The 16,669-nt window shown below is 54.8% G+C and overlaps 2 protein-coding genes across 11 annotated transcripts in view; one reads left to right on the top strand and one right to left on the bottom strand.

The window, feature by feature from the left end:
• TOM1L2 (target of myb1 like 2 membrane trafficking protein) overlaps window positions 1-2,024 on the bottom strand; it is a 119,408-nt gene extending 117,384 nt beyond the window's left edge. For all 4 annotated transcript variants that reach the window (XM_032432173.1, XM_032432174.1, XM_032432175.1 and 1 more), the window contains exon 1: window positions 1,869-2,024. In XM_032432173.1, coding sequence (XP_032288064.1) covers window positions 1,869-1,920 — 52 coding nt within the window. In that variant the 5' untranslated portion in view covers window positions 1,921-2,024. The remainder of the gene's footprint in view (window positions 1-1,868) is intronic.
• A 477-nt stretch (window positions 2,025-2,501) lies between these two features.
• The window catches only part of DRC3 (dynein regulatory complex subunit 3), a 32,530-nt gene continuing 18,362 nt past the window's right edge, over window positions 2,502-16,669 (top strand). For 5 of the 7 annotated variants that reach the window (XR_004302655.1, XM_032431995.1, XM_032431997.1 and 2 more), the window contains exons 1-6: window positions 2,507-2,588; window positions 3,267-3,381; window positions 6,242-6,406; window positions 9,794-9,910; window positions 13,024-13,190; window positions 14,632-14,778. Coding sequence is in view for 6 of the 7 variants with exons in the window: in XM_032431995.1 (XP_032287886.1) it covers window positions 6,247-6,406; window positions 9,794-9,910; window positions 13,024-13,190; window positions 14,632-14,778 (591 nt within the window). In the remaining variant the exon portion in view is untranslated. Of the gene's footprint in view, window positions 2,887-3,266; window positions 3,382-6,241; window positions 6,407-9,793; window positions 9,911-13,023; window positions 13,191-14,631; window positions 14,779-16,669 lie in introns of all 7 variants that reach the window. The other 2 variants (XM_032431996.1, XM_032431999.1) reach the window with 2 other exon arrangements.

Genomic DNA, 16,669 nt, shown 5'->3' with positions numbered 1-16,669 from the left:
CTACAATTTATTGAGCCTCTACTATGTCCCCGGCAACTGTCATCTCACTTAAACTGTACTACTCTGAGTATGAATCTCTCTCTCTTTCTCTCTCTCTCAGCAAACTAAGGTTCAGAAGGGTCACACAATTTTCTAGGGTCACGCAGCAAAAAATGGGTAAGGCAAAACTCAACTCAGGCCTTCCTGACAAGCATCATGCTCTTTCCACTCATATGTACCCCCACATCCCTAATATTTGTGTATTTTTAAAGGTCCTTTAACTTCTACCCCTCACCAGCTACCCTGGCACTTCCAAGGTGTGGCGCTTCCTATTGTAAAGGAGACAGAAAAGAAAACAAATCCCCTCAAGTTTACCAGCTCCCTCCAATAACTGGTTGGGATTCAATACCCAACTGAGAAATGTGGTTTTGGAAAAGAAAGAGCACCTGAGGAAAGGAAAGGAGGAAGAAAATCTACATACACACGGTAGTCTGTAAAGGTGGGAAGAGACTCACCCCAGGCCCAGTGTCCATCATCCCTTATCAAAGACCTTACACCACAAAGAAAAGCAAGGCTCCCAAATGGCAGTTAGCTAACAGAAGAGGCCTCAATAACTTCCCAGACCCCATTAACGGCTGCAAAGTAAGCTAGAAAGTAATAAGTAAATCAGAAAATAAACAAATCACTACAGCCTAAACTAGCCAGGTCCAGAAGGACACCAAAGGTCCCCACTCAAGAGACGTTTTACCAGTCCTTCCACCAACCAGGAGGAACCCAGTTTTAAAAGAAACCAATCAACATTCTCTGCTAATCAGTTGGCAAAAGTTCCTGTCTTGGGTGAAAAGGCAAGTTGCTTTTTTAGTAAAGAAACCCCATACAGTGGGGTCATTCTGGTGTTCATTCACATAGCCTTGGGTTTTTCCTTACTCAGGATACCAGTCATCTCTGGTGCCCTTTTCCAGGTGCCCAGAGCCCCCATATAGGATTAACAGGTACTAAGGAGTACCCCTCTCTCTACGCTGTCACCAAAAGACTTCAGCTTTGGGCAAATTTAGCACAGCAGATAAGCAATAGTCAATATGCAGAGACTAAGGAATATCAAAACTTTAGAACTTGAAGGGACCTAGCGCATCTCACCTCCAAACACCTCATTTGACAGACAGGGAAAACGTCAAACCAGAAAGACCGGTGACTTGCACAAGGTCATATAGGAAGAGTCACTGCAAAACCCCTCCTGGAGCCCAGGCTTCCTGATTCCCAGTCCAGAGCTCTTATCATTAAATAACACGGCCTCCCTTCTTTCCCAGAGGCAGTGCAGGGATACCACCCCCCTGGCAAGATAATCACCCTCTGGGAACCGTTCCCCCCATCCCAGTCCCTCCCACAGCCTAGCTGAGTTGCAGCTCTAATTAGCAAGTCTCAGAGCAGGGAGTATTCTCTGGGAGGGTGCCCGGTCTGAGGGCTGCTGGTACTGAAAAGAGGGACAAGGATGGAGGAAGACGGGTGTGGGAGAACTAGGTCCTGGCGGCAGTGGCAGCGAGACCGTCGGCCTGGATGAGGGCGCACTCGGTGGCATCTCCCACCAGGCGAGGAGGCAAGCCGACCCCAGCAGCCCGCACCACCTCCACGAGCCGGGAGGGGCTGGGCCCGGATCGGGAGGGACGCGCGGAGCATCTCCGAGTCCAAGCTGGGCCTCGGGGAGCCGCCTGGCAGTGTGGCACCGGCGCCGTGAGCAGGCCCAGGCAGCCCGTGGGCAGACACCCGACGGCAAGGATGCCCGGACGGCCCGTGGGGTGGCACCGGTGCCCGGCGAAGGCCCGCGGTCCTCACCAACCCCGTCAGTCGCCACCGTCGCCCACCCAGATGGCCCACCCTTCGCGCGGCCTTACCGAGGCACTGCCCCACCGGGGTGCTGAACGGGTTCCCCAGGAGGAACTCCATCTTGAGCGGACAACACGGTAGCGGCCCGGGCCCCCTGTCAGCCGCCCGGTGCCCCGCTGTCCCCCGTCGCACTCCGGACCTGACTGACACTTGCCCCCGCCCCACCCTCCCGCACGCAGAACGCCCGGCCCCTGACCCCACCCCTTGTCGCGTCCCTATTGGGCAGAGTCTGCCTAGCCCTTCTCCGATTGGCCCCTACGCCTCCCTCGCGAAGCCACGCCTACCCCGCGGCGCCCCCATTGGGCGGAGCTGCGAGCTAGGTCACAGGAATCTCCGTCAGGCGTAGCGGCACCTTCCCTGGCCCGCCTCCGAACGAGACTCTGTGTGTTTTGATTCAGCTATATTTTGGTCAATCTAGCGAATCCTTACTATTATTGGGCAAGAGACGAGTCAATCATTCAAGTAGGGGGCCGGAGAAGAGGCGGGGCTACTAATATCCCTGCCCATAGAAAGTGCTGATTGGAGAAACGTTTGTTTTTTCTACTGCTGGTTGGTGGTAGGAGTATTTCCCCACCCAAGAAATGCTATCACGTGACCGTCAACTTTCACCCAGGGTGTCTCTACCACGCGACTTCCCCTTAGCAACCGACTGGCCGCGCTTGGTTCCCTTAGTAACCGGGCGAAGCGTCCTCTGCGTGGAAGCGGTCGGGCGGCGGGCGCTTGAGAGGGTGAGACCTTGGAGCGGAGACCGCGGGAGGACTCGCAGGGGCAGACAGATCATCGACTTAACGCTTTCCTCTGACCTTTTTTTCTGGGAGTCGGCCCGGCCCTCCTCACCTGTAAAACGAGCACACAGGTTCTCGGCCAGCCACTTCACGGCCGCGCTGAGACCCTGGGCTTTCAGGCCTGTGGATGAGAAAGAAATGCTAAGGACGCATTTCCTCGGGGAGCAGGGCCCGAAGGGATTTTTTTTTTAGGGGCTCCATCCGCCGACCTCCTGGCCTGATTCCTTTTATCGAAACAAAGGTACCCGGTCCACTGATAAGTTCTTCGAGTATTTAACCCTTATATCCATCCTCTTAAACTGTCATAAAATTGTTTCTGTTCTTTATTTGTATTCTTCACCTGGTGCTGTATAGAGTTCCATTCCTCTCTCTCCTCGGTAGCTCATTGTACGACTTTGGACAATTTCCTTCCCCTCCCGGGCCTCAGTTTCCCTCTTTGGGAAATGAGGGAATTAGGACTCCTTTCTCCAGTGGCTTCCAGAGCCGACATGCAATTAAGTAATGAAGGTGCACTTAGTACCCAGTAAGCACTCAGTTAATAGGTGATTTTCTCTTAGTAATCCATGGCCAGTAGGGGCTATGTTTTTCAGATTCAATTGATCGCAAGTTTTTGCTTCACAGGACAATTCTGGACTTGTTTCTCCGTGAGGAGGCTGCACCATCGGCAGTGGTGTAGAACTCTCTGCTGCTTTCCCCGTCTCCTACCTCTGGTCTTCACCACCAATACTGTTGTCAGGCAAGTCAACAGGAACCCAGGTTGGGTGGTAAATTATTGATAATTTCCCTTTAGGGGAAGAGTGGTCGGGCCTTGGCCCTGACCCAGAACAGCTGTGAGAAACGTTGTGCGTTGTGACAATGAAAATCCACAGTGCCCTGGGTACGGTTGAGTCATGATTAAGAGAATGGGCTCTGGAGTCATGGTCCCCTGCCTCTGCCATATGCCATATAGATGTATTAACTTAGGCATCTTACTTAACCTTTCTAACTAGCTTCCGGGTTGGTTGGTTGGTTGGTTGGTTTGTTGGTTTTAATCTGGAAACTGCAGATGATTAGTCCTACATATAAGTCAAGCTTCTGGAGATCTCTCACAGCCACATCTTACTGCCACCCTGCTCATTGACTCTTGCTGATCTCAGTATGACAGCCAGAGTGAGCCTCTTAAAAGTAAAAGCTGATCATGTCACTGCCCTTATTTAGCCCCAGGAGCTTCCCAGGGATCCTAGGATAATAAACTCCCGTAGGCCCCTTGCTTCACTTCAGCCCGAATGGAATATGGCTTGTTCTCTCCTACCTCTGGGCCCTCGCTGTGCAGTTCCCTCTTCCTTCTTTCCTACTCATCCTTCAGATCCCAGCCCTGTCTCCCCTGGCCAGGCCAGGTGCCCCTAATGTATGCTGTCCTCGTTCCCTACATCTACAAACTTGTCATGGTCTGTCATTAAATATTTGTATGATGATCTGATTCACGTCTGAAATCGAGGGAAGGAGATCTGTTTTATTCACGGCATGTAGTAGCTATTCATGACACGTGTGTGGGCTGAATAAATGATCTTAAACAAATGTAGGAGGGAGGACTTAATCCATTTTTACAGACGAGAAATTAAAGGCTTAGACAGGTGAGGTTAGTTGCCAAAGGATGCACACCCAGGTTCCAAATCCTGCCCTCGTGTGCTTTACAAAGAGCTTGCCTCACAACCACTCCACACTGAGTAGTGATTGTGGGCTTGACGGAAAGCAAGCCTGATCCGTCCCAGGTGCCAGGCCTAGATGAAGTGGGAGTGATGAGAAGTCAGTTACAGTTTTGAAATCGGAATTAAGAAGCATTTCCCAAAGTACAGCACTTTTCTTTGAGAAAGCACAAACACTTTTGCAGGTAACATCTGCCAAATACTGCACATTAAAATTTCCCCAAAGGCAAGTTGGTGTCAGGGTATGGGAAATCTTAGGAAAAAATGTTTCAAAAGAGCGGGGAGATGTAAAGAGGGGGAGGACTGGAAACATCTTTGGGAGTTGACTCATTCACTCTAAGGAGTCAGAGCCAGTGCTGAGAGACTGGAGAGTGGGAAGGCGGAAGGAGCAGGTGGAGAAGCGGCAAGGTGGGGGTAGCACTTGGGAGTGGGAGTGGGGCTAGGGGAGGCTTTGGCTCCTCAGGGGCAGAAGGAAAGGACACACGACAATTAGACGCACAGGGACATTTGATCACGGACAGCCCAGAAATGGCAGATGCATATTTATATAAGCTGCATCCAAGTGGATGGTGGGGGCGGGCGGAGGAGGGCAGTGGCAGTTTCTAAGACCAGGTGGCAGGATTGCTGGGCCCACCCCAGTCTGCGGTGGACGTCATCACCCCAACACCAGGAGTCTCTCCAGCAGCACACAGTGGAATAATACAGGGACTGCCCAGCATCAGGGAAGAGGCCTGGGCGTCGGGGACCAAGAGGGCAAAGGTAGATGGTGAAGCCAGCAGGGAGGAGAGAAACAGGGGTGGGAAGTAGAAGGGAGGACTTCGTTTCCAGAGGGTTCAGGAGGCAGAATCTGGGAGTTTCCCATAGAGTGTGCCTTCCCAGAAGGGTCCAACCCTTCTGGATGCTCTTACTCTTAGGCTGGTAAGGATGAGAATGAAGTCACGGTGCCTAGGCTTCCCGGGGCTGTGGCTCTGTCCAGCCAGGAACAGCATCCTGAGGTCAGCCGTTTGCCTGCAGAGTCTCAGCCAGATCCTTTGGCCCATTAGCAGCAGAAACCTACTGGACTCAGTTTAAGTAAAATCAGATTTAATGTGAGAAGTCAGGAAGCTCTCACAGGGTGTGGAATTAGGGTCATTAGGGGCAGGAAAGTCAGCAAAGACTGTGTCAGTCTGTCGGCCCTTTTGTCTTATTTTCTGCCTCACCTCGGTTCCCATTTCTGTTTCTCTCTGTCCATCTGCCTCATCTTCCTCTTGTCCTCTCTGCTTATCCGCATGTCTGGCTAGCCGGTGACCCCCCAGTTCCCCCCCGGCTCACACAGCCGGCTCTGATGGGACTTTCATCCTGCTGCCCCAAGTTCACATTTCTCAGGGGGAGAACAGGAATGGCCAGCTTGGGTCAGTGTCCGCCAATCTCCACGCCCTGAGCAGCTTGTGGGGAGCTGTGGGGAGTCTCTCAGAGAAGGAGAGCTGCAGGCTGCCCTGCCTGGCAGGGGCTGCCAAGGATCCTGGTGGTGGCAAGACACCGAATGAGGCTGGTTGAGGAAAGCCAGAGGCCGAAGACGGCCACGGCCATAAGGGGAGCTGAGCTCCAGCTGAGCTCCAAAGAGACCAGCATGGTGCCAGTCTTCTGGGTGGCGGGGTAGGGTCATAGCCGTGGTTGTGGGACCGAGGGGTGCAGCCCTGCAGGTGGGCGCCAGGCAGGACGGGGGCAGATGGTTGCTGGAAAAGGCCTGGAGCAGCCTTGGTACAAAAGTACTCGCCCCTAGGTGCAGTGGGCCGGGGAGTGCGAGGAGGCGGCCCCGGAGCATCCGTGACTGTCACCATGCTCCACAATGCCTTAAAGAGACCCCAGCCAGATCCTGTGCTCAGACAAAGGGAGAAGCAGACGGTGGAAGAGGAATGTGGTGTCTTTTAGGGAAAATGCAGAGGCTGTACGACTCCGCGGAGCCGAGAGTGATGGACGAGGACATGCTCAAGCTGGCTGTGGGGGAACAAGGCCCGCAGGAGGAGGCTGGGCAGCTGGCCAGGCAGGAGGGCATCCTCTTCAAGGATGTCCTGTCGCTGCGGCTGGACTTCCAAAGTGCGTATCCCGGGCTGGGGTGGGGGCACCAGGCAGCCCAGCGTCCCGTGCCGGGCTTCTCTGCCCCAGAATTCCACACACAGTCTGTGATCACGGGACCCCCATGGGCATTCGGGCCTGCCTGGGGGAGAAGGCGTAGGAGTGACACAGAGTGTTTTAAGGCTTAATACGGCGTGTCATTAGCACTTTCATATCCATAGCACCCCTGATTCTGAATAATAGGACAAGAGATCAAACTCCCCCACTCTAAATCTAAGTGAACCCAAAGGCCACGCTGCTTCCGTCAGACTCCACTGGATTCTTTGGAGCAGGGTCCCCAGCAGGTGGAACCTAGGAGGGTGGCTCCACGTAGCCAGGGAGGAGCCATGGGGAGCAGGGGGCTGTGTGCTGGGGCAGGAGACAGGAGGGGCACCTCAGCAGAAGCAGGACAGCCTAGTGGGAAGATATGGCTCAGGACCAGACCGGTCCTGGGCGCCCAGTGTCCTGATCTGTAAAACGGGAAGATTAGAGTCCGTGTGTCTCAAGCACTGGTGGGAAGGAGAAAACGGGGCAGCACGTGCACAGCACCTGGCTCACTCAAGGGGGCCCGTGAGTCAGGCCAGAGGGGGTGCAAGAGGGAGCGAGAGAGGTGGCCAGGGGCCTGCGCTTCTTGGGCAGGTGGGCCACAGCGGAGTCACCCGGGCTGATTCACAGGCCTGCTCTGTCCTGGGTTTCTCCCTTGGCCTGCCGGCTCAGCCGGGAGACAACAAGGAACACAGCAGCCTGGGGAGACCATGGGACACAGCAATGGGCAAGGCAGGCCAAGCCCTGGCCCAAGCCTCACGAAACCCACAGGCCTCCCCAGAGCGTGGTCTCCACGGCCGACCACCCAGAGCAGGGAGGGACCCTGGGCCTCAGCCACCTCAGGGATGGGGGAGGGTTAAAGGGTTAAAGGGCTGTCACCTGAGGGGCGTTAGCCTCCTTTGGCTTATCCCCTCCCCTGCCGAAGGTTCATTGCGCTGGGATTTATCCAAATGCCTGTTATACGCCAGGTGCTGTTCTAGGCACTGGGGATTCAACGGTGAATGAAAAGGACAAAAAAGCCCTGTCCTCGTGGAACTGACATTCAGGTGATGGGAAAAATAAAGAAGGGAAATGATAGTGTATGCTAAAAATACATGCTATGGAGGAAAATCAAGGAGAGGAGAAAAGGGTTGAGGGTGGGGTGCCATGTTTTATTGGGTGGTCAGAGGCCTCATCAAGAACGTGACAATTGGGGCGCCTGGGTGGCTCAGTCAGATCCCGGGGTCCTGGGATCGAGCCCCGCATCGGGCCGCCTGCTCGGCGGGAAGCCTGTTTCTCCCTCTCCCACTCTCCCTGCTTATGTTCCTGCTCTCTCTCTCTCTGTCAAATAAATAAATAAAATATTAAAAAAAAAAAAGGAACGTGACAACTGAGCAAAGACTAGAAAGAAGTGAGGGAAAGAGCCACATGGAGATCTGGGGGAAAGCATTCCAGGCAGAGGGAGCAGCCAGTGCAAAGGCCCTGAGACAGGCAGTCCTGTATGGAGACTTGTCAGAGAGGTGGTGGGGTCAGCTAGCATCAGCCTTGGGGGCCAAGAGATGGTGTTTCGCTGTTATGGCGAGTGAGGTGAGAGCCCTGGGAGGGTCCTGAGCAGAGGAGGGACAGGCTGGGACTTAGGTTTACATAAGATCCCACCGACTGCAGGAGGATAGAGTAGGGGGCCTCAGGGCCAGAGCAGGGAGACAAGTGAGACAGTTGTGATCCAGGGAATAATGACAACAGGCTAAGACCAAGCCGGGCACAGTGAAGGCGGATCCCATGTCTATGTTGAAGATTAAATGGACTCTTTGGGCAGTCCTGTCATGCTGGTAACTCATTTAGAGCTGTCAAATATGTCCTGGGTTTTGTTGTGTTGTTTGGCTTTTCCACGCGAATGGCTGACGCCTCGGGAAAAGCCCGCACACACGTGTGCAAGGCAGAGCACCCAGAGTGTGGGAGCTGTGGAAGTCAGCTGTGGCCATAGGCAAGAGCTGTCAGGCTGAGCCCAGGGCCAGAAAGCCTTCTGGAAAATCCAGAGGCATCTGAGAGCGCAGGTGGAGATGGTGGCTGGTATCATTCTGGGAAATCTGGCCCCAGAGAGCTGGGAACAGACACCAGTCTCACCTGGCCCCGGGAACCCGGCAGAGGCAGGGCCCTGGGTCAGAGTAATGCTGTCCACCCATCCCCACCCACACCTGGCTTGGGGAGGGCACCCAGGAGGGACATCGGCCTCCCCCAGGCCCTCACAACCCCGTGGTAAACCCTGCCCCTCTGAATGAATATTGAAACCGCTGCCCCCAATGTGTGGTTATTAAATGTACTTTTTTTTTTCTTTTACCCCTTTCACTTCTATATTTTTTTCAGTTCTTTTCATAAGTGTAGTCTAATTTTTTAAGTTTTCGAAATCATTACAGAAGCAAATAGAGATAAAAGGGGCAGATACACAACAGGGCTATTATGGCTTCTAGAAAAAACGGGACAAATTTAGGCCTCTAGAATTTTACGTTACACGGTGTATACGTATTTATACTTAAGCGTAATTCAGAACTTCTCGGGCTGTCAGTAACAGAAACCGAACTCGGCCTGGCATGAGGAGCAAAAGGAGTGAGTTGGTTGTATGCCTCTGAAGGGACCACAGGTCAGGTGCTTCAGTGACATCAGGAACCTGCCTGTTGTATGGATGACTTATCCCACTCCCCATGGGTGGACATTGGGGTCCCCCCATCTTTCTGCCTCTCATGTGCCTATAGGTGTTTCTTTGGGCAACATACCCAAGTGTGTCTTTACAGACAGATTCAAAATAGAGAAATTTTGCACGTCAGAGGGCAAGGACATTACATATTTCAGGAAACTTGGCCAAATTGCCCTCCAAAATGGCTGACGCCCTCACCAACAGCGCACAAGGGGTGGGTGGTACAGGCTTTCACCCCGCAGCCTTGATTCTATTTGTCATACTGTGGAAGGAAGGACACTGTGTCCCAAGGTGTTACAGTCTCCTGGGCAGCTCCCCAGCTGGGCCTAGAGGCAGCACGACTGAGTCCCATGCCCGGGGCAGGTCCTGCCCACCTTCACAAGGACCCCGCTACACCTCCCCCCACCCCCCAGGCCCTTTCGGTCCAGCCGAGGTCCTGAGCAGGAGCCCCGATCACTGCCCTCTATGCACTAATGGAGACTCCTGGGCGCTTGGCCCGCATCCCCAGGGCACCCGAGTCCTCCAGGGCAAGGCGGTGTTGTTGGGGGGCCTTTTGTATGGTTAGCATTGGCCATCTGGATTCTGCAGTATGCTGGCACTGAACTCTAACCCGAGGCCTGGACCAGCCAAGGCACCTCCTCCGATTGTTTCAGACATCCTCCGCATAGACAGCCTCTGGCAGTTTGAGAACTTGAGGAAGCTACAGCTGGACAATAACATCATTGAGAAGATCGAGGGCCTGGAGCAGCTCGTGCACCTGGTCTGGCTGGGTAAGGGCTCCTCCTGCCTGGGTGTCCAAGCTAACCCAAGGTGACGCGCGGCCAAGGTTATTGCCTCGAGGGCGATTTTCTGCTGGCGGCCCAGCATCAGCCAGGGTACGGTAGAAGGCCCGTCTACTGGGTAGAAGGCCCGTCTACTGGGAACGAGAAAGCCTCTCTTTTTAAAAGCCTGGGGCCTTGGCTGGGCAGAGCCAGCAAAGATGTGCTTGGACACGCCAGGCCAGAATATTCTGACCCACCTGCCAAACCTCCCCAGCTGGGAGAGGGTCTGGAGAACAGCCTTAGACTCCTTCTAGTTATTCTAGACTCAGTGGGCCTTGCCAGCCACGGGGCCCAGAGCAAACCAGAAACAAGCATCGCAGCTGCTAACATGCTTGGAGCACTTACTACCTGCTAAGCATGGGCCCGTGTGCTTTCCACGTGAGGCCTGTTAATCCATACAGCATCCCCAGTGTAGAGCTGAGCAAACCGAGGTCACAGTGACTAGTGGGGGCATCAGGCTCCCAGCTGAGCTCACTCAGTCTCACTCCGGAGCCCTGGCCCGCATGGCTAAAGCCTCACGGGGTTTTGATGACCCGGGAGGAGGGGCTGGCCCGAGAGCTCTTTACCCTGTGGTCGGATGTGGCCCTCAGAGCAATCCTAACAGGTGAGTGTTACGATCCCAATGTGCAGAAGAGGAAATGAGGCTCTTCGAGGCCAAGGCACTTGCCCAAAGCTCCAGCAGAGGGGGCATGCAGTATGCTGGCACTGAACTCTAACCGATCTGCCTGACCCCAAAGCCCACGCTCCCTCCATCCTGTCTGGCTGCTCTCCTTCACCGGCAACTCCCGAGTTGCCAAAATACTCCCAGCTACGGTGGTTCTGATGGTGCCCAGCCCACAGCAGCCCCACGGACAGGATCACATTGCCTTGTCACAGACCCAGCAGCGGACGCTGGGGGAGGCAGAGGCGACCCACAGCCGGGTCTTTTGCCCCAGGCAAGCCCTCCCGGTACCCCAGCACCCATTAACGCTGAGTCTGGGCATGGCAGCCCACCTGCATTGCCAGGAGTCCTTGTGTCTATAGGAGATGAAGGGGTGAAGAAGGTGCCGGGTCAGCCCAGACCCTGAGCCGTGCCCCCTCCGGAAGACTTGCCAGCTTCCAGCTGTCTCAACGGCAGGCTTTGAGGCGAGAGCTACTAGGCCCAGCTGTCTCTGACATCAAACGAGTGCCGCAGGCCCCATGAGCTACTCCTGCGATATCCAGGGTTCCGTAGGGGTGAGAGAGCAGAGGGGAAGTTTCTGGAAAGAGGACAGGTTATCCCCCTTAAAGAGTCAGAAGCTGGCCTTTGTCCGGCCACAGTGCCAGTCATCCAGGGACCCCACGACAACCAGGAAGAGCTGAGTCCCTGAGGTGCACAGGGGTGGGGGAGATGGTGCCCCCGGGGTTCAGCAGCCCCCACCTGACATGAGGCCCGGCTGGTGGCCCACGCGTTGGCTGTCCCAGGGCTGAGGCTGTGCTGGAGCCAGCTAGAAGTGGCTCTCCCAGGCTGATTATGCACATCTCGTCCCAACTGTGCATTCAGGGATGTCAGGCTGCTAGCTTGAAATTGGCCACGATGGGAGGATTTACACCACAGAGATGGCAAGCGCTGCAATTCACGGCAAACCCCTCCACCCCCCGGCCTCCCAGCCTCCTTGTTAAACACTTAGCAGCACACAGCCAGTTCCAGTGCGGTGGGGCCAGGCCTCCGAAGAACAGAACAGGCTGCACTGTGGGAAAGGGAGTGGGCAGCCCTGGCATTTGGCAGACCCCAGTTCAATCCCAGCTCTGGCCATGCACCGACTTTACACCGGTTCCTGCAGCCCTCTGGACCTCTCTGTGCTGGCTGATCGTGGGCATATGCCACCAGGCCCCTAGAATCTCTGTTTCTTCATGCATCAAACACGGATGATAAGACCTTTGCTGTGGGAGTTAAATAAGGTGATGCACTTAATAGCCAAAGAGACAATAAGTTACCAGTAGTTTCAACTGTCAGCAGGGGAGCATGCCCTGGTAGGCCAGGGGGGCTGAATTCAGATGTGGATAGACTAACTTCCCAAACCACCATCTGCATGTGACCACATGCAACTATCATGAGCGTGTTTCGAAGCTCATGAAAAATTTCCAGTTTGGGCCTATGGGCCATTGGTGCCGGGTCAGCCCAGACCCAGACAGGCTTGCAGCTCCAACCCCAACTGACCCCGAAAACCCACAGTGCGGGGTACAAGCAAGTTTGGGCTAGAGAGGGCCTAGCGTCTCCACTGGGGGGGCGGAGTTGGGGTTCTGGAGGAGCCTGAGTCAGCTGTGATGTAGCTGGAAGATCAGGCCTGTCCAGGGAGGAGCCTCGGATGAAGTCTGGCACCACTGAGGTTAGCTGGGTGGCTCTGAGCAAATCACTGAGCCTTTCTGAGCTACAGCTTCCCGACGATCACATGGGAAGAGAAATTCCAGACTGGCACTCAGGGCTATTGTCAGAGGATGAACTTGATAAACTGGTAAATGCTAAGCAGATAGGCGATATTTTTTTAAAGATTTTCTTTATTTTTAGAGAGAATGGAAGGGGCAGTGAGGGAGAGAGAATCTCCAGCAGACTCAGCGCTGAGCCCAGAGCCCGATGCAGGGCTCGATCCCACAACCCCAAGATCATGACCTGAGCCGAAATCAAGAGTCGGACGCTTAACGGACTGCTTAACCGACTGAGCCAGCCAGGCGCCCCAGGCAGCATTATTCTTAAAATGCCCATAGGTGTGAGCGAAGGAGGCCCTCCAAACAGTCTCCTCCCACTCGAAGATGCACCGTTTTGGACCTGCCATTCATCATTTCTATCCCAGAACAACCACAGAGCACAGACAGGAGTTCGTGCCCTCGTGTGCCCAGCCAGGAAGACGAGCGCTAGAACAGGAGAGGGCGGTAATAGTTGGAGACCACAGGAAAGAATCCAGGCATGGCTTCTAGAAAACCATAAGCTGTCAGTCTGTTACTGGCCTGTCGGCTTGGTGCTATCTCCCAGGGCGTGAGTAGCCCCGATGGGTCTGTTTCAAGACAGTCCACCCACTGGACCCTCACAGCCCTCTTCCTTCCAGACCTGTCCTTCAACAACATCGAGGCCATCGAGGGGCTGGACACGCTGGTGAACCTGGAGGACCTGAGCTTGTTCAACAACCGGATCTCCAAGATTGACTCTCTGGACGCCCTGGTCAAGCTGCAGGTGTTGTTGTTGGGCAACAACCAGATTGGCAACATGATGAATGTGAGTTCTCGGGCCCGGGACTGGAGTGGCCGCCCTTGCCAGTCCTGCTGTCCTCCTGGCCCGGGGCAGAGGGTGAGGCCGGGCACTCTAGATCATCAGAGTATCCGGGGACGGGGGAGGAGGATCTGTGGCCAGGGGAAAGGTAGACTTAGCCACCCAGATCACCCCCTTCTCCTAGAAAAGGCAGAAATCCAGACTATTCTACCAGACATTGGATCATGTTTAAACACCATGTTTAACCCATGCTTAGCCCCACAGTGGAGGCCAGTTCGTACCTCTCTGCCTCTTCCCCTGAGCCCCACACTCACTCGAACATTTGCTGAGGTGGGGACCTATTGGATGTGGGGCCTTGGGCCTGAGCTCAAGGGTACAGAGACAAACAAGGTCTGGTCCCTTTGGGGGTGCCCAGCACACACCCACGTAATCAAGACATGAGGTGACAAGAAGCCAGCGTCAGCCCAGGGCATTGGCAATGTGGGTGAAAGCAAGGTGACCCCCCTGCACGCCCCCAGAACAGGTGAGCTGACCTCTGGGTCCCCTGACTGGTATGTCCTCTCATTCCCCCTCTGTATATTCTTACAGCACTTACCCCCGAGCGGTAAGGATTTTATTTACTTTCTACACATTCCTCTTCCCTGCCACTCAAATGTGAGCCCTTGCTGCAAGGGGAGGGACCGCGTGAGCTTTGTTCCCACTGTGTCCCCAAGGCCTAGCACACGCCTGAGGCCTGGTAGGTGCTTAATAGTGTTTGTGGAACGTGTAAACACAGGACAGAGAGAAATTCCTTCAGAAAGCAAGCTAGGTTTCTTCTTTTGCGTAGTACAGCGTCTGGGTGTTCAGAAGATGCTGCCAAGGGAAGCATTAGCTACATTGTTGACTTTTCTCCCGCTTTACTGAAATAGAATATAGGAAGAATAAATGGCAGGTGGCGAATGTCCCTCTGTCATCCAGTTAATCCAAGGTTACTAGAAATGGGGTTCCGTTTATTTTAACAGATCTGGCCCTGACACAGGGTTTACAAGGGAAAAGGCACACCTGCTCTGTGTGACCAATAGTAACGACGACCACCACCACCATTTACGGAGCGGGCGAGAGGCCCACCTCTAAATGCTTTCTGGAGCTCATTTCCTTTGGTCCCTCCACACCTGTGACAAACATAATAGCATCCTTATACCCATATTACAGATGAGGAAACGGAGGCTCACAGATGTTAGGCAACTTGCCCAAGGTCCCACAGCCGACCTTTGACCCCAGGTCTGCTATCAGGACAGCCGTCCAGCCTGGAACCCCCAGCCCGCTCCTCGCTTGTCGCTCCAGCCACACTGATGGTGTCCTGGCCAGGCTGTGGACAGTGGCAGAGGGCTGAGGGGAGAGGCCACCGGGGCTGGTTTCCGCTTTGCAGCGGTCAGGCAAATGGGTTGCTCTCCCCCCTTCTCCCCAGATCATCTACCTGCGGCGGTTCAAGAACCTGCGGACGCTCAGCCTCTCTGGGAACCCCATCTCAGAGTCAGAGGATTACAAGATGTTCATCTATGCCTACCTTCCTGACCTCGTGTACCTGGACTTCCGGCGCATTGATGACCACATGGCAAGTGTCTCCCTCGGGGTTTCCCAGCTCCGGTGCCCTTCCTGAGAGGAATGGAGCCCGTGCCTGGGGGGCACTGAAGTGACAGGGAGCACCAGGGGAGCCCAGCAGAAGCGGGGAGGAGGACTGGCCCACGGGTCTCAGTGCTGGCCCTGCCCGGCTTCGGCCCCGGAGCAGAGCACAGTGCCTGGGTGGACTGTGTCAGCTTCTGAGTGTGGGGCCCTCTGCTTGCCAGGGCCTTCTGGAAGGTCCACAGAGATGGGGTGGGGTCAGAGAGCTGCCCCTCCTCAGACCATGGCTTTCTCTGGTCCCATGACAGTACCAGAACCTGCGGCTTGAACTCTAATACTCTATTTTCTTTTTTCATTTAGACAATAATTTGAAAGTCAGCATGGGCTCCAGCCCTTGGAATAGGCCAGAGAGCTGTTGGGGTGTGTTTCAAAGCTCATGATAGAACCAGGGGACAGCCTAACACTGCACGGCTCCAAAGGCATTCACTCCCCGGCCCCCAGAAGTTTCCATAAAGGGCAGACAGCCGAGCCTGGGCATCCCCATTGTGCTATAAGGAAACAAAGTCTCTTTTCACGATTCGAGACTTGCCTAGAAGCATCAAGATAAGGCGCCTGGGTGGCTCAGTGGGTTAATCGGGTGCCTTCGGCTCAGGTCATGATCCCAGGGTCCTGGGATCGAGCCCCACATCAGGCTCCCTGCTCGGCGGGGAGCCTGCTTCTCCCTCTCCCTCTGCCTGCCTCTCTGCCTACCTGTGCTCTCTATCTCTCTGTCAAATAAATAAATAAAATCTTAAAAAAAAAAAAAAAAAGTCAGAGGATATCAGAGCAGCGTTTTGCAAAGCAGGGGCACCTGAAACTCCCCGTCACTTGGTGCTGCAGGGCTTGGGCCTCAGAACAGCTGGGCCGGGACATAGGCCACCAGGGGAGGGGCCAGGATGTCTCCCGGGTCTGCAGCTGGAGTGCTGGATGGCTGGGGGGCCGCTCGCCTCAGCGGGACTGTGGGAGGACAGAGGTCCAAGGGCAGGCTCTTGAGGTACCCCTCAGCTCTGTGGCGCTCTCCTGGAGGGCCCCCCCTGTTTTCAGCAGACCACTTTTAAGTCGAGGCCCTGGACTGTGCCTGAAGGCTGGCCCTCCCCTCAGTGCAGGGGAACAGAGCACAATCCCCACAAAGCACACAGAACGGGCGGGGGCTGTGAATTTGCTTTGTGTGGGGAGGGGGGCCAGGCAGTGGGGCTGTGTTGGGGTTTAGGACTTATCCAGGTGAAGGTGGAGGCCCGTGGGGAAGCCTGAGCAGTTTTCGGCAGATTTCCTGATGTGGTCAGCAGTTCGGGGATCTGGTGACTGGTGTGCAGAACAGGGGAGAGATGTGGGATTGGGGGGCAGCTTGCGGAGAGAGGCAGAGGGCAGGGCTGGGGGAATGTAGAGGAGAGGAGGGCTCAGATACTAGAGACTTAAAAATTCAAATTTCCTTATTAAAGTATCAATATGTAAGAAAAGCGTACAGCTCAACGAATAACATCTTTTTTTTTTTGGAAAGATTTTATTTATTTGAGAGAGAGTGAGAAAGCACGAGCGGGGTGAAGGGTAGAGGGAGAAGCAGGCTTCCCGCTGAGTAGGGAGCCCGACACGGGGCTCGATCCCAGGAGCCCGGGATCATGACCTGAGCCCTAAGCCCTTAACCGACTGAGCCACCAAGGCGCCCCGAATAACATCTTTTTTAAAAGATTTTATTTATTTGAGAGAGTACAAGCATGCAGGAGCAGGGGGAGGGGGGAGGGGCAGAGGGAGAAGCAGGCTCCCTGCTGAGAGGGGAGCCCCATGCAAACTGGGGCTCAATCCCAGGACCCTGGGATCATGACCTGAGCCTTAAGGCAGACGCTTAA

The sequence above is a fragment of the Phoca vitulina genome, unplaced genomic scaffold (assembly GCF_004348235.1).
Source record: "Phoca vitulina isolate PV1807 unplaced genomic scaffold, GSC_HSeal_1.0 scaffold47, whole genome shotgun sequence".
NCBI classification, from domain to species: Eukaryota; Metazoa; Chordata; class Mammalia; order Carnivora; family Phocidae; genus Phoca; species Phoca vitulina.
Note: the sequence above shows the minus strand (reverse complement) of the source record. Positions and strands in the feature narration are given on the sequence as shown.